Source organism: Crocodylus porosus, unplaced genomic scaffold (assembly GCF_001723895.1).
Source record: "Crocodylus porosus isolate Cpor-Errol unplaced genomic scaffold, CroPor_comp1, whole genome shotgun sequence".
NCBI lineage: Eukaryota > Metazoa > Chordata > Crocodylia > Crocodylidae > Crocodylus > Crocodylus porosus.
Window position 1 is genome coordinate 1,065,205 of NW_017728950.1, and position 19,561 is coordinate 1,084,765.

Consider the following 19,561-nt stretch of genomic DNA (forward strand, 5'->3'; position numbering starts at 1 on the left):
TTAATGAGAACAGGGTGAGAGACAGTGTCAAAAGCCTTCCGGAAGTCCAGGAAGATTATATCCACTGCTACCCCTGCGTCTAACGATCTGGTGATATGATCGTAAAAGGCCACCAGGTTGGTCTGACAGGACCTGCCACTGATGAACCCTGATATTTGTGGGAGTCCACAAATGATACTAAATTGTGGGGTGAAATGCACACTTGGGAGGGTAGGGAATGATTACAGGCAGACCTGAACAGGTTTAAAAGTGGGCAGTACATAATAGGATGCAGTACAACAAGGACAAGTGCAGAGTGCTGCAGCTAGGGCGCAAAAATATCCAGCACACCTACTGGCTGGGAAGGTACCCTCTCAGCAGCACAGAAGGAGAAAGGGATCTCAGAGTCATAGTGGACTCCAAGATGAACATGAGTCATCAGTGTGATGAAGTCATCAGCAAAGCTAACTGTACTTTATCATGCACCAGCAGATGCATGATGAATCGAACCAAGGAGGTGATACTTCCCCTCTATGCGGCATTGGTAAGACTGCAGTTGGAGTACTGCATCCAGTTTTGGGCGCCATACTCCAAGAAGGATGTGGATAGCCTCACGAAGGTCCAAAGGAGGGCCACTCATATAATTAGGGGCTTACAGGACATGCCCTATGAGGAAAGACTGAGGGACCTGGACCTCTTCAGCCTCTGCAAGAGAAGGTGAGAGGTGATCTTGTGGCCACCTACAAACTCATTAGGGGGACACAGCAAGGGATCAGAGATGCTCTGTTCACCTCTTGGGGTGACAAGGAACAGGAAAAACTTCTTCATAGTAAGGGTGGCCAAAATTTGGAATGGGCTTCCAAGGGAGGTGGTGCTCTCCCCTACCTTGGGGGTCTTTAAGATAAGGCTGGATAGGCATCTGGCTGGGGTCATCTGACCCCAGCACTCTTTCCTGCCTAGGCAGGGGGTCCGTCTTGACAATCTGTTGAGGTCCCTTCCAACCCTAGCATCTATGAATCTACGAACCCTTGGATGAAGCGGGGTGGGCTAAGATAAACCCATCTGTTTGAGTCAGCTAAGGACATCAGCCAATGTACCATTATGACACAGTTATTGAGTGGGGTAAATTGACTTCAGTTGTCTTATCTTGGAGTGCTGTTAGTTCACTGATGAGAGCAAATGAGCATCCCTATGCAGACAGTGGTGAAAAATAGACCTGACTGGTTGACTTGCAGGGGATCAATTTGGAGGGCCTGACCCAGATCCCAGTAAGGGTGGAGTGTAGGGAAGGCAGAGCCCCACGAAGAAATTCCTCCAGCAGGCCTGGACTTATCACCAAGTGGAACTAACTCCCTAACTGAAAGTAGATCTAAGTCATGGCAGGAAAGAAAATAACATCTGAGAGCAGCTCTGGGATAGCATCACCCCCTCTCTATCCCAATGTCATTCACTGGGAAGATGCCAGACTGGAAGGGGCCTAGGCATTGCAGCACTTACCCCAGACATGTGCATGAATTGCACTCTTTGAAGATTATTTAAGGTAGTGAACAGTATGCAGCATGATTGGATCTGAAAACATGGTTGGGAACTAACATCCAGGCAGGATCATCATCATCATCATCGTAATTTTAAATTGTTATTGTTCCTGTGCAGTTCTCCCAATGGCTGTGACTCCATTGGCATAAAAAAGGAAGGCAGCCTTTCATGCTTATACATATTGTATTTACCTAAAAGATCCCCAAGGCAAGTGTGCGGGGGATACTGTGTCCTTTGTAACTCTGTTTTCCCTGGACCTCTCTCTCATGATGGAAGAGGAGGTGCAATTGTTTTAAAAATATTTTAGGACAATCTCAGTTTCTTGACCATGACCTTCCAAAAAATATCTGTGTGCAAAAAGGTTGATTTAGGCTGTAAACTTATCCAAGTGTTTTCTGTGGGTTTTTTAAGGTAGTTGCACTAAATTAAATGTGCTGTCAGCAGTTTAATTTTCTTGTTCAGATTTATGATTGTTCTCTTTTTGAACTATGCTCTGATATTCTTTCTCCATTTGAATGCACAGGGAGCTAAAGTGTTAGCTTATGGCAGCTTTCAGAGCTACCACTCACTAGCAGATCTGTTGTGTTTGTATAAAACACAATTGCTATGTCAACGTCCTTTTTAAGTAGTTCTGTTGTGAGTGTGAAATAAAAGACTGAAATAAGATTTTCTGCTGTGATATCTCTATTAAGAAGTTCTTCTTTGTGTAATACTTCATGGCAAAGTTGCTTCTATTTAAAGCATGGAGTTTGATCTTGGCTTTGATCTGAGGCTTTGATCTTGAAAGAAGGATGTTGTGGCAATAAAGGAAAAAGGGTAGGACAGATTTTTTTAAAAGAAAAGTGATAAAGTTAAAGGGATATTGTGAAGATTTAGTAGGCACTAATTTGACCTACCTTATTTACTTACATCTGTTTACAGAGTCTATCTAATTCTATAAAATACTTACTTTGATGCTTGCTTTCTATTTGAGGCTTTGAAGGAATTCTTCTAAGTACAGCTGAGTAAAAAGTATGTTTAAAAAGCTTTAAAATACCTTACCAGTAGGTGTGTAAATGTCCCACATGATTACTTTACAAAGTTGTCCTTTTTGTGTATATTGTATATAACAGTGTTCAAATATGGTACTAAATCCTGATTTATGAATTTTCAACATTCAGATTTTCTCTGGCATAAATTGCTTGATTTCACCTTTTCTTTATATCCAGTTTTAAGTTGCCAGTTCAAGGAAAGCATTTAAAAATGTACCTAAATCCCATACTTGTAGAACCTCACTTGGTAGCTCTTTTTATAGGAACACTTTGAGTCTATGAACTTCCAGCATAGTTACCAGAAATGCAAAATAGTGGGTATAGGTGCCTGGACAAGTTGTTTGTAATAAAATTATACAATTTCTTGACCATTGTGCATGATTTTTGGTGCCATTGTATAATGGGTATCTCCTATATCTGAATGTTTTGCATATGTGAATGTTTTGTATATATGCACGGGGACAGTCCTCTGATACTCAGCCTACTGCCCTTGCATTTAGCAAGATTTGTCATGTGAGTATCTTTTGCTGGAACAACCTTGGCAGAGCAAGAAGAGAAACTTTCAGGCTTCAGGTGCTTTAAAAGCACCAGGTTTGAGAAAGCAGCAGTCCCAGTCCAAGCTAGAACTGTTGCTGGAGCTGAATCTCATTTTTGTTAATGAATTTGAAAGGGAAGTAGTTATCACTTGCAGAGCAAAGGGAAACTGTCAGAGGGAGAAGCCAGTGCTACAGAGCCACAAAAACCAACACCTGGATTAAATAAGCAGACGAGGTTCTTTGGGTAAATGTGATATCTTTTACTAGACCAACTAAACAGTTGGAAACATTTGTTCTTTGCAAGTGCTCGGGCACCAACACCCTGCTTCAGGCACAGGGAGATTAAATACGTGCACTGGCGGGAGATGGTCCCTAGCACAGCTTTTTGGCTGAATCGGGGCCGAAGTGACACGTGCGCTGTGCTATATAACCTGACTCCTAGACAGGGCAGGGCTGCAAGCACACAGCTAACTCAGTTATTGCTTTTAAAATGCCCTTCAGAGTCTCCAGTGGAAATCACCTGACTGGATGAAGTGAGGGTAGATGTGAATCCCTTAAAAAAAAAAAAATCAAGCTGTTTAACTGCTTCATAAACGGAGTCCTCCTTTCTTCCCGGAAATAACTCCCGGCTCCGCGAGAACCACCCTGCAAGATTGTGCACGTTCAAATGACTGGAAATGTCAGTCCGATGTAAATTAGATGCTGCGGGGAAGAAAACACCCCGGACATTGCTGTGGAGGGGAGCAGTGCAGGCGGTGTCTGATCCCTCTCCGGAGGCGGCCACGAGCTCCCGGGAAGCCCCTGACCCGCGCCCACAGAGCCGGGGCTGGCGGCGGGGGAAGCACCTCGGCCCGGACCGAGGGGAGGGGAGGGCGCAGCCCAGCCTCTACATCTTTAAGGCAGGCTCCTCCTCCTCCTCCCCGCCGAGGCTGGCGGAGGCCGGAGTGCGGGGCACCCAGCTTAGGTGTTTCATTTCCGAAGCGGCTCCGCGGCGTAGCGCGGCCGGGGGAGCGGGCAGTGCGGGCGGCCGCTGAGGTAACGCCGCCCTGCGCCGGGCGCCGGGGAGGGGGCGAGCCCGCGCCGCCATCCCGCCGGGACACGGCAAAGTTTTGCATCCGATGCCGGGGGCAGGGAAGGAGGGAGGGATGTGAGAAGGGGTGGGGGGAAGGAGAGGAGCCTCTTTGCACCCAAGCTGCAGCCTAGGAAGCCCGAGTAAACCTGCCCTTTTATGTCTCCCCTCCCTGTAGCCTCTGCTGGAAGAGAGTCGCACTTGGAAGGAGGGTCGCCTCGTCCAGCAAGTGACTGCCGAGGTGAGGAGAGACCCGGGCTTCTGCAGTTAGTGGCTGTCTATGCTTTGTTGCCCCTTTCCGCCTCCTCCCAGGTCCCCCCCCCACCTCGCCCCTAAGGAAAAGGCATTGCTCAGAGGACCGGTCCCCAACCCCCCGTGTTATTTCTTGCACAGAGGTGGGCCTGCTCGCTGAAAGTTGGCGCTGCCACCCGGGAGCAAGGGTTGAGCGGGTGGGTGGGTGGACATCCCTCTGCAAGCAGCGGAGGCTTTTTTTCATAAGGTCTGGGCACGCACCAGCGAGACGGTTGCTACTTCACGGCATGAGCCGTGTCTTTTCTTGATGCTTAAAATACTTAAGCTCGACAGTGAGGTTGCATTAGAGAGGTTAAAAAAAGGAAGGAAAAGTCGCTGTAGGAGATGAAGGAAGAAAACCTAGTTTGACCATGCACAAGCAACTAACTGCATTACCTAAGAACCTGTCATTCTAGACTGGAAAAGTGGGATTTTTTTTGCCCCCCTCCCCCCCACCCCAATGAAGCAATGGAAAACTGTGCTTATAGTTTCTTACTCATGCTGAGTAGCTGCACTCAGGTAACATCTTTTCCTCTTTAAAAAGCACTGTGGTTTTGAACTGCAGGTCGCAAAATGGATTCAAGTAAACCGGAGAGCCAGAAAAGGCAGCAAAAGGAAGAGGGGTGAGGATGAAGTAGCCTTCCAAAAGGTACGGGCTCTTGACGTGTACTTATATAATCGGAAGAGAGGTGGTACATCCTAAATGCATTTACGGGACACTCTTCACAGAGCTGAAAAGAAACATTTGTAAGCTGCGCTGACTGGGTACTTAAAACACCACGCACAAGAAAAAGTTTTAATGCCTCTCTGTATATTTGCTATGTAAAGAAATACATAATCTAACAGGAATTCCGTAATCAGTTGAGATAAAAACTACATTTCTGTTTAACACAGGCATTTTGAGAAGGAAAGATCTGAACACTTCTGTTAGAAAATGCAGTAGTACTTGAAAGGTTATTGACAGTTCCTGCCCTATTATTTGTCACTGCAAAAAAAAGTTCAGTTACGGTCAGTTAGAAAATGCCTTTTTTTTTTTTTAATTCTTCAGGATAGGGTAATAAAAAAAGTAATGGGTGCTTGCGGGCAAGTGAGACAAAAGTACAGAAATAAATATTTTCACTACACATTGCTGATACTTTTTAATATGCACTTTGAAAGCATCTTCCATTTGTAGCGGAGAAAGATCCATAAAAACATGGCTGCTCTACATTGGTGTTTACTCCAAAGCCTCTACAAAAACATTTCTTTGACTTATCTTCTAAACTGATTCAAAATATTTTTAATCAGGTTATTTTTTTATTTGTAGTTCTGCTATAAGACTACCACAATTTTAAACCTTAAATTTACAGGGTAACGAGGTAAGTGACTAGCTGCTTTTCCTGTTTTATAGAAAACGTTTAACATTTATTAAACTTTTTTTTTTGAAAGTGTTGCTATTGAGACCACTTAGCACTAATAAATAAAAATCCATTTTGAAATGTTTTACCAGAACCTTCATTTTATTTTTCCTTATTTTGAATTTACTGAGACCGGTTTTTAATATTTTTTTAGAAGATTATTGCTAGCTTTAAAGGATTAAAATAGCAGTGTGTTATTTTGCTGCTTCAACAGTGCTTCTAGAATGTATGATGAATCACCGCTGATTCTGTAGCCAAATTCTTGCTGATAGCATGGCTGCCAACTACTGGGATGTGTTGCCTTAGTATGGGCATTGCAGTATTTGACAAACGTCTACAAAGTGCGTTGTTGTTGTATGTGTGACATGCTAGTTTTTTCATCAATTTAAGGGATGCAATTGCTAAAAATGGGTAAATTTAGTTTATTTTGTAATAGGGATAGGCCATACAGTAAAAGAATAATGCATGCATTTTTGCATATTAGAGAAACAAACTAATGTGTAAGTTCTGGTCTATGCAGGCATATCACTAAATTATTGTATTAACTGATAACGTGAGGGGAAGGCTTACATACAGTTTTTTGTATTTCAGATACAATGGAGAATTATACTAGGGTTAATTAATTATTTTTTAAAAAGCAAAAAGTATAAACTAAAATAACGTATGGTGTGAAAGTGGTAACTTGAGGAAAAGCCTCATTTTTCAGGTACTGTTGGGCATGGTCTACAAACAGATTTTGTACTGCTCTCTTTTGGGTGGGGACATGATTTTTCCTTACTTTTTATTTCTTTCATTTTTTTTTTTTTTTTTTTTTTGAAGCTAAACTAGTTATACTGCCTCTAGTTTAGACACAGTCAGACTGGTGTAGAGGAACCTTAAACTATTATAGTTTATTACACTTTCTGTGTGAGTTGTTTGCCAGTATGAGCAATTGTACAGTACTATAATTTTTTTTCATACTGTAGAGGTTTTCCTATTATAATTACACCAGTTTAGTTAAAATGATAAAACTTTGGAACATAGAGAAGCCTTATTAGAAATGTAAATATTTACTGTATTTAAAAAAAAAAATTGGATGTAAAAATAGTGTAAAGGCTCAATGGATCTTTTTCAATGGTGGTTCTTTGTAGCCCTATAGAGAAATTTGAAATAAAATTAATGGGAAATGGATACACTTTCCTCTTATACACATAAATATTAATGATTCTCAGTCCATCACTCTGCTGACCAGCAAAGATTCAGAGTGCTATCTGGCAACCCCAGGGGAAGGGAGAAGTGTTTATCACTGACCTCCTGTCTGGTACAGAAACAGAATTGACAAGGCCTGCAGCGTGGAGTTCTTCACATTGAAGGGTGATGGCTGCAATGCTGGATGTTGAGGAAGGGACTGGAGGCTTTAAAGGGACAATAAAAGGGAAAGATCTCTGAGATTCTGGCCCAGCTAAACTGTGTTAAAGACCTGATTTCAAACTTGGTTCCAACTGAAATAGTTTCTGACATGATTTGGCTAGTCAGTGAAGATGGTGCCGAGCTGTGCTTACATGTTTGACTGTGTCCATCCTGGAGTCCAAAACCACCAGAAACCATTTCAAACAAAAATGTACATGCTGTTCCTTAGCAGGGAGCAGTGTAAAATGAAGGGGGCTTTGAAGAAAGATGCATGGTAGGGGCGGGGACATGGAATGGGAGGAGAGAAGCAAGGGGAAGAGAGTCAACAGAAAAGCAGTGTTTGTCACCAGCTGGCTAGGCACATATCACCATTCTAGTTCAAATAAAGTTACCTAGTGTGTTTTGCCACAGCTTTAAAACTGAACTGCATTTTTTTTTTTTTGCTTATCCTCTGGGGCATGGACTAAACTCATTTATTGTGCCTTGTAAATTTTTCCTAGGGCAGCTGACTTTTTCCTCTGCCCATTGTTTTCATTCCATTACAATAGGAAAATTACATTTTCAGTTCTCTTGCACGACACCAAGAAAACAAAGCGGCTCTTTTGCAACCAAGTGCAGAATATTGAATAGGGGTAATTATCCCTTTTTAGAATAAGGGGAATGTTTATGAGGGAAGATTGTTGAAACAGGCAGGGGATTGCAGGGGCACCAAACTATCTCTTAGGAGTCAAGTTTTCAAGAGCCGGTTTTTAATATATACTTTTTAAAAAGAGTGTTTGAAGATATCGATTGCTGACTATGAGCTGTTGTAACAGCAGTGGTAACTGCACTCCAGTGTAGTGCAAAACAACAGCAGAGAAGCTTGTCTAAAAATGTGGTGCTGCTCTGCTATGGAGCAGAGCAGAATGAATTAAGACGATATAACAAATAGCTGTAGATGAGAGCTAGTTTCTAAATCAGTAATTACAAGTTCTCATTTTCCTAGGCTGTCTTCTCATGCTATCTTTATTTTACATTTGTTTGTCCCTTGCACATTTCTTGCATTTTTGTTTCTTCCCTGTTCCAGCTTCCTCTTTGCTCTTGTCACTTTCTGTCTAGTGCTTTACCTTTTCTTCAGTAATCTCTAGTTTTTTTCATCCTCTTCTTCCTTTTCAGACTCCTGTGATACTTTTCTTCCGTTTTCTCTTTACTTTTAGTTCCCGTGACTGCCTTTTCATGGCATCTCTTGAATTCTGTCCCCTTTATCCTCTGCATTCCATTGACAGTAGTCCATTGCCACTGATTTTCAATCTCTTTTTTACCCTCTATATTGTATATGTTCACTCCTGCTCCTCCCTCATACTGCCCTTCCTGTCTTCTCAGTAGATCTTCCTAATTTTGCTGTCTCGTCACCCAAACTATGAGCTAGTAAGTAGATCTAACAGATTACTAGTGTGGATCAGGACAGAAAATGTACAGCATAGGAACATTTTGTAGGGTAGAACTCTAAAAATTGATCCTTTAAAATTCCTAATATCCTCTGAATCTGATAAATAGTATTGCTATACTGGGCTGTACCTATTTAGAGAGAAATTCCACTACTCTCGCCAGTTCTGAGGACTACCCAGAAGAAAATAACTTTTTAGTTTAGCAGTTTCACAGTGTGCATGCGATCTGAGTCTACAGAGGGAAGGAAAATATTTAATTTTTGTATTAGTAGACTAGAAATTCTGAATGTTGGTTCACCCCAGATTTCAGCATCAGTGTTGCCTCAGATGCCTGGAATTTGAAAATGAATGTGCAAGCTACTTTTTGAAAACAATGGATGTCTTCTGAGTAGGAGAATCAATGTACTAGAATAGTGCACCAGGAATGTGAAATGACTCTGAAGGGCATGTACAAAATAAATAATCAGGACAATAAATGTCCTTTATCAGAGTTGCACTTATATTTTTTCTAACCTTTTAGTTTAAGTCTTCTTTTGAATCTTTGACTGATGATTCAATTTTTGCAGAATATTTTATGCTGTTTCCTTAGAAATAGGATTTTTTCATCTCTGTAAATCTTCTGGTTACCAAAGATGATATTGTCTTAGTTTTTGTTGTTGATGATTATTTGTTTTCTTCTTACTCCAAAGACCTGCAATTATCAGCAATATTTCAAGTTCTGACAATAACCTGAAAAACCTGATTCTGAAACTCTGGGTTAAGTTCCTAATAATATAATAAAGCTGTTTTCATAATTTGAGTACAAATTAACCCATGTAACTGAAAGAGAATAACTGGATTCCATCATTGTTTTAATATATAACTGTGGTTTTGAGCTTTTACATGCAACATGTAAAAATGGAGGGAAGCAAATAGTAGTCAAAGGAGGCATATAATATTTAATGCATTAGCCCCAGATGACATAAATATGGGTGGCTGTATAGATATGACATATTTATATTATATTTTCTTTTTTAATATAGGGTTTTTCTAACTTCAAAACAGTATTGAATTTTCTTGCTTAATTCACAAATTCTGTGAAGCAACTTCTGTGTTCCTAAAGTACTTATATACCGCTGGTCAAAAAACTGTGATGAGGACCCATACAGAGAGTGATTAGTGTAAGAGTTCAAAAGAATCTGCATCTTGCCAGATTTTGGTATTATTGCCAAATCCTGCAGGTTCGTTCAAAGTCTCTAGCAAGCTTTCATGGCCTACATATAATATTTCATTCCTTAGGCAAACAGAAAGATAATTCAATTATGAGATTCAGCAGTACCTCATACATGTGAACTGTTACAATAAATGCTGTGATATTAATTACAGTGCTCTATCATTTTTTTAGAATGGAGTTATATCCCTGACATTTCACTCTGTATCCATAAGTATGTACATGAATATAACTGTTGCTCATTTAAATAAATATTTTATGATTTAACTTCACATCTTCAAATACCTGTATTTGTATAGCACTTAATTTTTAAAACTAAAGCTTTTTGAAGTTATAAAGATTGTCATCATAGCCTTCAAGTTCTTTACAGTGGCTTCAGCATTAAAAAGGAAATATTTTGTTCATGCATGTGCATGTGTGTACATGCAAACATGTATTTAATTAGAAATTTATTTTTTGATGGAGTCATAACAAAAATTGAGCCTGATTCTGATGTTGGTTTCAATTGCCCCTTAATAACAACAGTGTGATATTGGAATCCTCCTTTCTTTTTCAGTGCTCAGATACTTGTGTCTAAGCGTTGTTCTGTAGAATCAACTGTATCAAATTCATTTCTTTAGACATTTTTTATTATTGTTAATGATACCCATCTGTCAGTTTCCATTAAACCAACTATTTGCTGCAGTGACAACAACTCCTTGCCACGTGTATGATGCACTAGCTCCCCTTCCTTGTCTGAGATGACCACTTCTAAATTAGGAGAACTTGGGCCAACACAACCATGTGTTGAAACAGTTTAAAGTTTACAGATAATTACATCACTGTTAATTATAGCGATTCAGTGCCAGCAGCCATCCCCTCCTGTGCAGTGAAAGATTAAGGTCACTTTAATGTGAAACACAAGGTTTGTGCAGGAAAGAAAAAAGGCTGTTTTAGAGGGGAGGTTGTTTGATTTGTAGGAAGAATTAGTTACACTTCTGTGCTAGGACACTTTACTTGGCAGTAATTCTCATTGGAGGCATTTTAATGAGTTAACATTTGTGCACATTATCATATGATACTAATAAGGTGCATTATTTTAGCAGCACCATCTAGTGCACTTAGGGTCTGTCAGTGTTTTTTGTTTACAAAGCCCTATTTTAGATGGCTGAAAGTGAGTAAGTGACATTTTGCCTTTCCAGCACCTTTACATTTCCTTCTTCCCCATTTTATAAGCTGAGTTTTCTCATTTTGTTCTGTTTGTTCTCTTCAAAATGCAGAAGAAAAAAGCACATGGCCATTTAAAATATTTTTCAAATGTCTCCTTTCCCTTTGTGTTTGTATAATTGTAAAATTGCAAAAATGTATTGGGCCTTGGGACTAGAAAGAGAAATCTGTCACATTTTGCGCATTTTAGAAACCAGAATGACTGACTGACTTCATTTGGAAAAGTGTTGAGCAGCATCCAAACACTCCATAATTTTTCTTCTCCAGGAATTTCATGTGGATTTTTAGAACACAGACTTATGCATGGCGGTTGAGTAATCCACTTGATTTACATGTCCCCAAGTTCATATTGATGTGATTGACTGTAATGACTCAAAGAAGTCTTGATGGTCTGCTGGCTCGAGTATATGCTTTATTTCAGTATTCTATTTAATGCATATTGTCAGAAATAGGATTAACATTTTTACGGAGACTGTTTTTAGCTGTTGTCCTTGTTCTTTGTCTCTTATTTGTTTAGATTATGTTCATATATTGTAAAAGTCCATTTAAAATAGTTTGGAAGGGTAGATGTTGTCATTTAAAATAAATATATAGACACAGAGGACAAAGCATACACTTCATAACAGAGACATTTCAAAGATTTTTGAAAGCTCTGAAATTGCTTTTCAGTGGCTGTAGTCTTAGAAACAGACACTGGTACCAAATATGGGTTCAGATAAAATGATGATCTTTGTTAGCATATGTTGTATACTAAACACACTGAATCAAAACCTTAAATGTTAATACTTAAGTTTTATACATGTATAGTTTGTGCACATGCCATCTCCCTGCAAATTTTGGCCTTGGCAAATACAGATTGAATGACTTACCCAGTCTCCGTGTGCAGGTGACTTGCCTACAGGTTGTAAATATCTGCACAGTGTAAATATCTACATTTAGAATGTGCATTAAAACAGAAATCTCAATATTGTACATGTAAATTGGTAGGGTTTGTAGGGGGACTTGAGATTTAATAAACCATTTAAACCTCAAGTTATGTAAGGCGGCTATGGCTCTGCATTGGAACAGGCAGCTTTTACTATGCATGGGTGCAAATTTAAATGTTTTCCTTTGCTTTTTTTCTGTTAAGGAAGGTCCTGACACTGTAGGGAGCTCAGCCTGTGGATACCCCCTGTTTGCCCAGAGCCCTTTGTGAAAAAACAAAAATTGGTAATATTGTACTGTTTAGTAGAAAAGATGCAAGAAAAGGTTGGGCGGGGGGGGGGGTTGTAGTGGGGAGGGAAAAGTGGGGTTTTGTTGTTATTGTTTTCCTTCTTCACTGCCCTGCCTTAAGAAAGTCTCTTATTTATTTCCTCTTTTTTTTTTTTAACTCTGCCCTGTATGTATTGCCTAGGACATGTACAGAATATGGTAAATAAATTTATAGGGTGCCAGGTCTTTGTTGCAGACATGAAAAGAACTTTTCCTTCTAATCGGTTTTCTTAGCCATCTGAGAGAAAGGAGAAGGACCTTGCCTAGAGCCCAAGGCCAGTGAAGTCTTGCTTTCCGATTGCAGGATAAAACTGAAATCAAGCTACAGAGCATTAAACATTTTCATGTTTGAAATCCTGTTTATTTTAAAGAAAGAATGACTAGAGGCCAGATCTGCAATAAATATAGTTGTCTTTTTGTTTTTGTTTATATTGAAGAGATTTCTTTGCATTTTGGCTGGACTTCTGAGGATGCCACAAAGCTACTCACATATTTAAAAGTTTTCCTGAACTAGGGCCTTAATCATCCCTCCTTAAGGCCCTTTTCTAAGCCACTACTTTTCTGATTGAAGATGGAGTTTGCCGTCTCTTAATTTCCTAGAGAGGTTTCCTTTTATCCCGTAGCATAGACAAAACCACTGTCCTCCCCCTCCCCACTCCCCCTATCTTGTTTAAGGAGACCTTAACATGGTTGCAGGATTTGTGTTTCCCGGCCTTCCCCTCCCCGTCAGTTACTATACCTGATATGGCTCTCCTCAGGGCCTCTTGTGAGAAACTCAAGGTATAGAGTTGACTTCAGATTTTGTAAGACAACCAAACCAGCTTAGTATGTAGTGTTCAATACATGCAGATAATAATTTGCAGCTCATAGTTTATTAAACAAAGTTATCATCTCTTTATTGACCCTTTCTCTCTCAATTTCCTCAGTTCTGGGTTATCAAACTAACTTGGCTTCCTTTTTTCTGTTTTATTATACTAGATAAATTAATTGCTAACAATGTTTGTAGTCAGACATTCAGAATTTAAGGGGCTATTGATTGTTTTGATTTGTAACCAGATTCCTAATTCTAATTCTAGTTCTAATTTCTGTAAAGTCTGAATAGCTCTGAAACGTTTACTGCATATATTCTCAATGCTACTGAAAGGAGGCACAGAGAGATTGACTTGGCCAAGGTCACACAGAAATAAATTAATAATAGATTTGCCATTATTAATGTTCTAATCAATTATAATTTTGGATAGAGGCGTTGAAAGTAGACTTCTGTGTTTGTGTATGTTGCATTATAATTTAACTGTCTAGAGTATCTAAGGGACAGCACAAGCGCTTCTATAACTTGTGATACAAAGTGAAATAGCAATGTGTAATAAAAGATTGTTAAATTATTTTTGAATGGAAATAGGTTTTGTGTTAATATTTTCAGGCACTAGTATTTGGGGGCTGGCAAAGCACGAGAAAAGCATGCCTGTGTGTGCTTCACAAAGCATAGAGTAAAGAGAAAGAAGCAAGTGATTCCAAGAAGCAAGAACATAGAGGAGAGGATAAATATTTGATGATTCTGTACTATACATTTCCCAAATGATGGTTGGTGCTCAATTTTCTTTAATATATATATGTGGGGGTTTGTGTGCTATGGCTCAGAATATCTTGTGATTTGTGCTTCTCTTCCCTCTTGATCTTCAACCCTACTGGAGTATTTTCAGCATGCGCTTCATTTTTTAAAATAGCGTTCTATTTTAATGAGCTAAATTTAATCATAAGTAGTTGGTCAGATTGTAGAACTTTCTTTGGTTTCCTGTGCAGTTGCAGTGACATTGGGAATCCTGAAAACAAACCGTTTTGTTCTTCCGGGATGTGTTTCGTATCTTGCACTTGTTTTTAATCACTTATAGCCTGTGAATGTCCTGTATAGGAATTTGTTTGAAGTGTGTTTTTAAAGAAGGGATATTGTGTAATACCAATGACCTAGATGCTGTGTAGACAGTAAGTCTTTTCATTTGTTTTCTCTTGTCCAAAGCCCTGAGACAGGAAGCATTCTTAGAATTATTTTTAGATTTTAAAAAGTCAACCTTGATTTCCTCATGTAACACTAATCCTTTGGCTGGCCCTAAAAGCATGCTGTTTATTTGGGGTTCTCTTTTATGCTTTTTTTTTAGCTTTATTTTAGGGGTCAGTTTGGTTTTTGAGTAGCTATGATATTACACAGAATTTTGAACTGGTTTAATATAGAAGAATGTCCTGCCTGTTACATTAGTCATCGTTCTGAATCTTGGTCTAAATCGGACATGGTATGTGGTTTGGGTTATAATCTGGTGAGAGAATAATTGTTGAAGTCCCACTATTTTCTTACTCTGTAGCTTTACTACATACCTTTTATAGGGACTTCTAATATAAGATAAAGCACAGATCTAGGAGTCACAAATGCCAGGTTCTCCTATAGGTTTTGCCATTTACTCCTATTTAACTATTTGGTTTGCTCTTGAGACGTAACTGTATTTTAACGTAGGCCATGAAGTTACTACATAGTTGATGTGCCCTTTCCTCCAACATGGAAGAAGTGTGAATCTGAGTAGCTTGGTGTCCCTCAGTCCACAAAATCTGTCATTTGTATTTGGGCCAAGAAGCCTCTATAGCGCTGTACTCTGTGGGGTATGTAGGGTAGAAACTGATTGAATCTCATTCTTCTTCTCTTGTCTGTATCCCAAAGCCATGCTGAGTCCTCCATGGCTACAAAGAGGAAGTCATAGGATCTGATTTTGGTGCCTCCATTTATACCTGCATAAAATGGAGCTAATAGTACCTTACCTCATATGTTAGTTGAGAGGCTAAGTAATGTTTATAAAGCATGCCAGGATTGATGGATTGAAGGGGCTATTTAAATCCAGAACACTGCTAATTGTTATTGCACGGTGCCAAAAGAAGACAACAGCTAGTTTGGAAATAGGGGATTACTTGATCCCAAATGTTATCATTTTAGTCCTTTTGTCAAGTTGCTCTGCAGTGCATCTCCATATTTATTTACAAACCATATATTAACCAATGCTTAAATGCATCTACTATCATCAGTGCACACTGCACTATGTGTTACCTCTTCGACAAAACTTCAGAAAGCCCTTTTATCTGAAGATTTTTAATATACCCAAAATCACTTGCATAATCTGGCTTGTAATATTTTTGATTGGGTGTCAGAAAAATGAACACTATGTCAGGCTGCCATGAAAAGAGTAATTTTTGGAAGGTATAACACGTGCTGAGTTTTAATTGGCCATATTATTTTTTTAAATGTTTATGAAAATCTGATTATGGACCTAACGGCATGAACTCTGGATTACTTTCCTTCAAAACAAATGTAAAATAGTTTGGCATTCATAGAACACATTAAAAACTGGAAAGCTAGGGAGAGGGTGGATAAATGTATGCTAGCTTTTATTGTTCTGAAAATAGATATGCTGGTTTGTGAGGAAAATATTACAAATAAGTGCCCAAATGGAGAGTATCCAAACCACTAAATGGTCATCAGCATGGATAGTTTCTTTGAGGCCAACAACACGTGCTGTGCTGTGCAAAGCATTAGTTAAAAAAAGGGGGAGTGGATTTTGGTGGAGGGGGATTTTGGTGGAGGAAAGGAATTGCAAAAAGCAGAATTAAAATGTATTTTTCCAGAAGTTTTCCTTTGCTAGTAGGAAGGCTTCTGTTCTTGTCTGCAAGTATTACAGTTGGCGCCATTATTGGCCTGCTGAATGTTTCAAAGTAAGACTTAAGAATATACTAGCTTCAAGTTACAGGTTAGAAGAATTCAGCACTTAAGTATGTTGTTTGTTGTTAATGCTACAAGGTAAGGGAGAGAGTGTGGAAAGTCAAAGATGCCCTTACAAGGATGTCCTTGGTATCCTAGGCACTAGCACAGTGCAAATGGATTTCTCCAGTTTATTGAATTTATTACCATCTTGGCTTAGTTAGGGGTATGGGAGTGGATTGGGTGGGGTTTTGCAGCACTGACTTTTTCCAAAGTACTGGCAAAGATTTAACAGTAATCCAGCCGAGTGCCCCAAGGGTTTGAGCTGAAATTCTGACTTTCATATTAAATTAGGCATGGTTACAAGATGAGAATTATTTGAAGTTTTTATGAAGCATATGACTGACTTAACAAGCAACTGGGATGCAAAACGTTCTCATCTATATTTTCTTTGTGGGGTCCAAAATATAGCCAGATTAAGCTTTATATATGGCATGTCTTGAACAGGTTCTGCCAAGATGGGCTTTTTTTACCCCTTAAAAAAACTCCCACAAACAAAACCCTCTTTTCTTCTCAGTGGTAAAGCACTCATTTCAGCACACACCTTTCCATATACTTATAGCTTTGATTTGTTCAGCTGGATTTTTTTTCTTTTTGTATAAAACAGACCTATTGGCTGCTGAATTTTGGCTTGTTTCTTCCTTGGTTGTGCTGCTGATGGCTTTCTTGCGTTGTACCAGCCAAAATGGAGTTTGCACATTTGTTTTCTTGACATGTTACCTTTCTGTATTTATGGCAGTTGTGGTGCAGTGTAGCAGGGTTCTGTCTTCTTTTTGTTATAAGTTTCTATGACTTTTCTGCATTGCTGTTTTAATGAGAACTCTGGATATAAATGGCATTTCTGCCACACATTGAGTATGACTAAGATTAAATTTGGAACCGATCCGTTACTATGAAGTTGGGGGTTTTTTGTAATTTAATGCTGAAAATGTGCTACTCATTAAAGGGAAATTTGGTGACATGGTGGTTGACAGAATTAGATGACACAGCGCAGCAGTAGAAGTGCTGGCAGCCACTGGCACATTCATAGTAGTTTCATAGTAGCTAGGGTCAGGAGAGACCTGAACAGATCATCTAGCGTGACCCCCTGCCACAGGCAGGAATGAATGCTGGGTTCACAAGACCCCAGACAGGTGATATCCAACCTCCTCTTGAATTTGCCCAAGGTAGGGGCGAGGACTGCTGCCCTGGGAACTTGGTTCCAGATTTTGGCCACCCTAACTGTAAAAAAATTGCCTTCTGATCTCTAACCTAAACCTGTTCTCCATCAACTTATTACCATTGTTCCTCGTCACCTCAAGTGGTGTTGGGGAGAAAAGGGCTCTACCTATTTGCTGTTGATCTCCTCTGATGAGTTTGTAGGCAGCTACCAGGTCCCCCATCAGCCTCTTCTTGCTGAGGCTGAACAGGTTCAGGTCCCTCAGCCCCTCCTCATAGGGCTTGTCCTGCTACCCTCTCACCAAGTGGGTGGCCCTCTTCTGAACCCTCTCCAGGCTGGCCACATCCCTTTTGAAGTGCGGCGCCCAGTACTGGATGTAGTACTCCAACTGTGGCCTAACCAAAGTCACATAGATGGGGAGTATCACCTCTCTGGACTGGCTTGAGATGCGTCTTTGGATGACAAGGTATGGCTGGTCTTTCTGGCTGCGGTCTGGCATTGGCAACTCATGTTCATCTTGGAGTCAATAATGACTCCAAGATCCCGTTCCTCCTCTGTGCTTTCAAGAGGAGAACTCCCCAGCCTGTATATATGCTGTGGATTCCTTCTCCCAAGGTGCAGCACTCTGCATTTGTCTACGTTGAACCCCATCCTATTCTCATCTGCCCACTTTTGTAGTCTGTCTAAATCTGTTTGCAGCCTCTCTCTCCCTTCAAGTGTGTCCACCTCACTCCACATTGGTACCTCTCCTATTGTTACCTCTAGGGTTAGCACATTGTTTATAGGTAACTTTTTGGTAAAGGAAAACTGATGTAGAATTAACCATTAGCTTTTTGTTTCTCCATCACACTATACATTCAATCTTTTGTCTTTGTCTTCATTTTCATGCATCACTTGTTACCCTGCCTGCATTCCTAACCTGGTCTCCTTTCTTGTGTCTTCCTCCCATGTCCCCCCTGCAGGCACACACACGCATTCTTTGCTGTATAATTGATGCCAAGTCTCAGGATCCTGTTCATCTCCTTTCATAAAGGGCTGTTGTGATACTAAAAATCCGTCAGTGACTAGGAAATCTTAGTGTTACAGTGATGAAGGCCATACTAGTAGGCAACCATGGATTTTCTGGATTATGGTGTACATGTAAGAGGTCTAGTCAAGTGCCTGATTAATCTGTTTATGGCTGACAAGTCCAAGTCAAGAGTGACACAGGTTGTTACAAGTTTCACAGATCCATTGGAACCCAAGTTTACAGCACACTGCTGCTTTCTTTCTCGCTTTGCTTCCATCCTCTGAATCAAAGCTGCTTCATTTTGAGCTGCACCTAGCACCAGGTATTCCCTCCAGATTGGATATGATTCTGCACAGTCCTCCCAGCTTTCTACATTGAAGTTGAACACCTTTATATAATTTTTGTACATGTCATGGTACCCCCGTAGAGGGCAGTCCCATTTTCTAGACCCATCTCTAGAATGATGAAAACTTACTAGCATGTATATGTTTGTTTACATGGCACAGTGGAGTGTTTTACAGAGACACTTGGGTCCTGGAAGCCCTATAGCCATGTCGTATGGGACTCTGCCTTGGTTAATATGCCCTGATTCTCATCATTAGCCCAGACATTCAGGGTATATTGCAGGCAGAGTCCTTCACTACGGTGTCTTTTTGGCTTCTTGTGCCCATGCAAGTAGAGATGTGTTAATGTGGAGCTGCATTAAACTGAATGAACATAATCTTAGTTAAGCTGTGTCCCTTACCTCATTGAAATCTTTCTGAATTAGAAAAATTGTGAGTTTTTGCTTGTGAAAAAAGAGGTAGGAGTGAAAGGAATAACACTCTTTATTTTTCTTCAGTGGAACATTCAGAGCATGGCTGTCTCTCTCCCTTTTGGACACCAATGTTTTCATTACAGTAGAACCTGGGTACTTTGCAGGGTCGTTTCTTCCCCCTCCCCAGGAAGATGAGGGCTTGCGAACAAACTGGGGATATATATAGCCACAGCAGCCAGCTGTATAGGACCACTGAGATGCTCCAGCTACTTGCTACAGCTTTGATTTAAAATAGGTGCTGCTTCTCTAATATGCTGCATGGGACCACTGATCAGTCGGAGCTGAATGGAAAAGTGGTGCCTTCTGATGCAAACAGGTGCGCAGTATGACTCTTAATTTGGCTACCTGCTGCCATTTTAGCAAAATGTAAACCTCCTGAGTATGAATGATCCAGGATCTGCTGGCTACCATTTGTACATACCTTTTCCAAACTGATTTCTGTCTACATCTGGCTAATGCTT

General features: G+C 40.1%; 1 protein-coding gene across 3 annotated transcripts in view; it reads left to right on the forward strand.

Annotated features, from left to right (window-relative positions):
• CUNH9orf3 (chromosome unknown C9orf3 homolog) overlaps window positions 1–19,561 on the forward strand; it is a 326,108-nt gene that overhangs the window by 227,851 nt on the left and 78,696 nt on the right. For 2 of the 3 annotated variants that reach the window (XM_019554787.1, XM_019554788.1), the window contains exons 12-13: window positions 4,330–4,392; window positions 5,008–5,091. The exons of the other annotated variant lie outside the window; for it this stretch is intronic. In XM_019554787.1, the coding sequence (XP_019410332.1) occupies window positions 4,330–4,392; window positions 5,008–5,091 (147 nt within the window). The remainder of the gene's footprint in view (window positions 1–4,329; window positions 4,393–5,007; window positions 5,092–19,561) is intronic. 3 annotated transcript variants of the gene reach the window in all.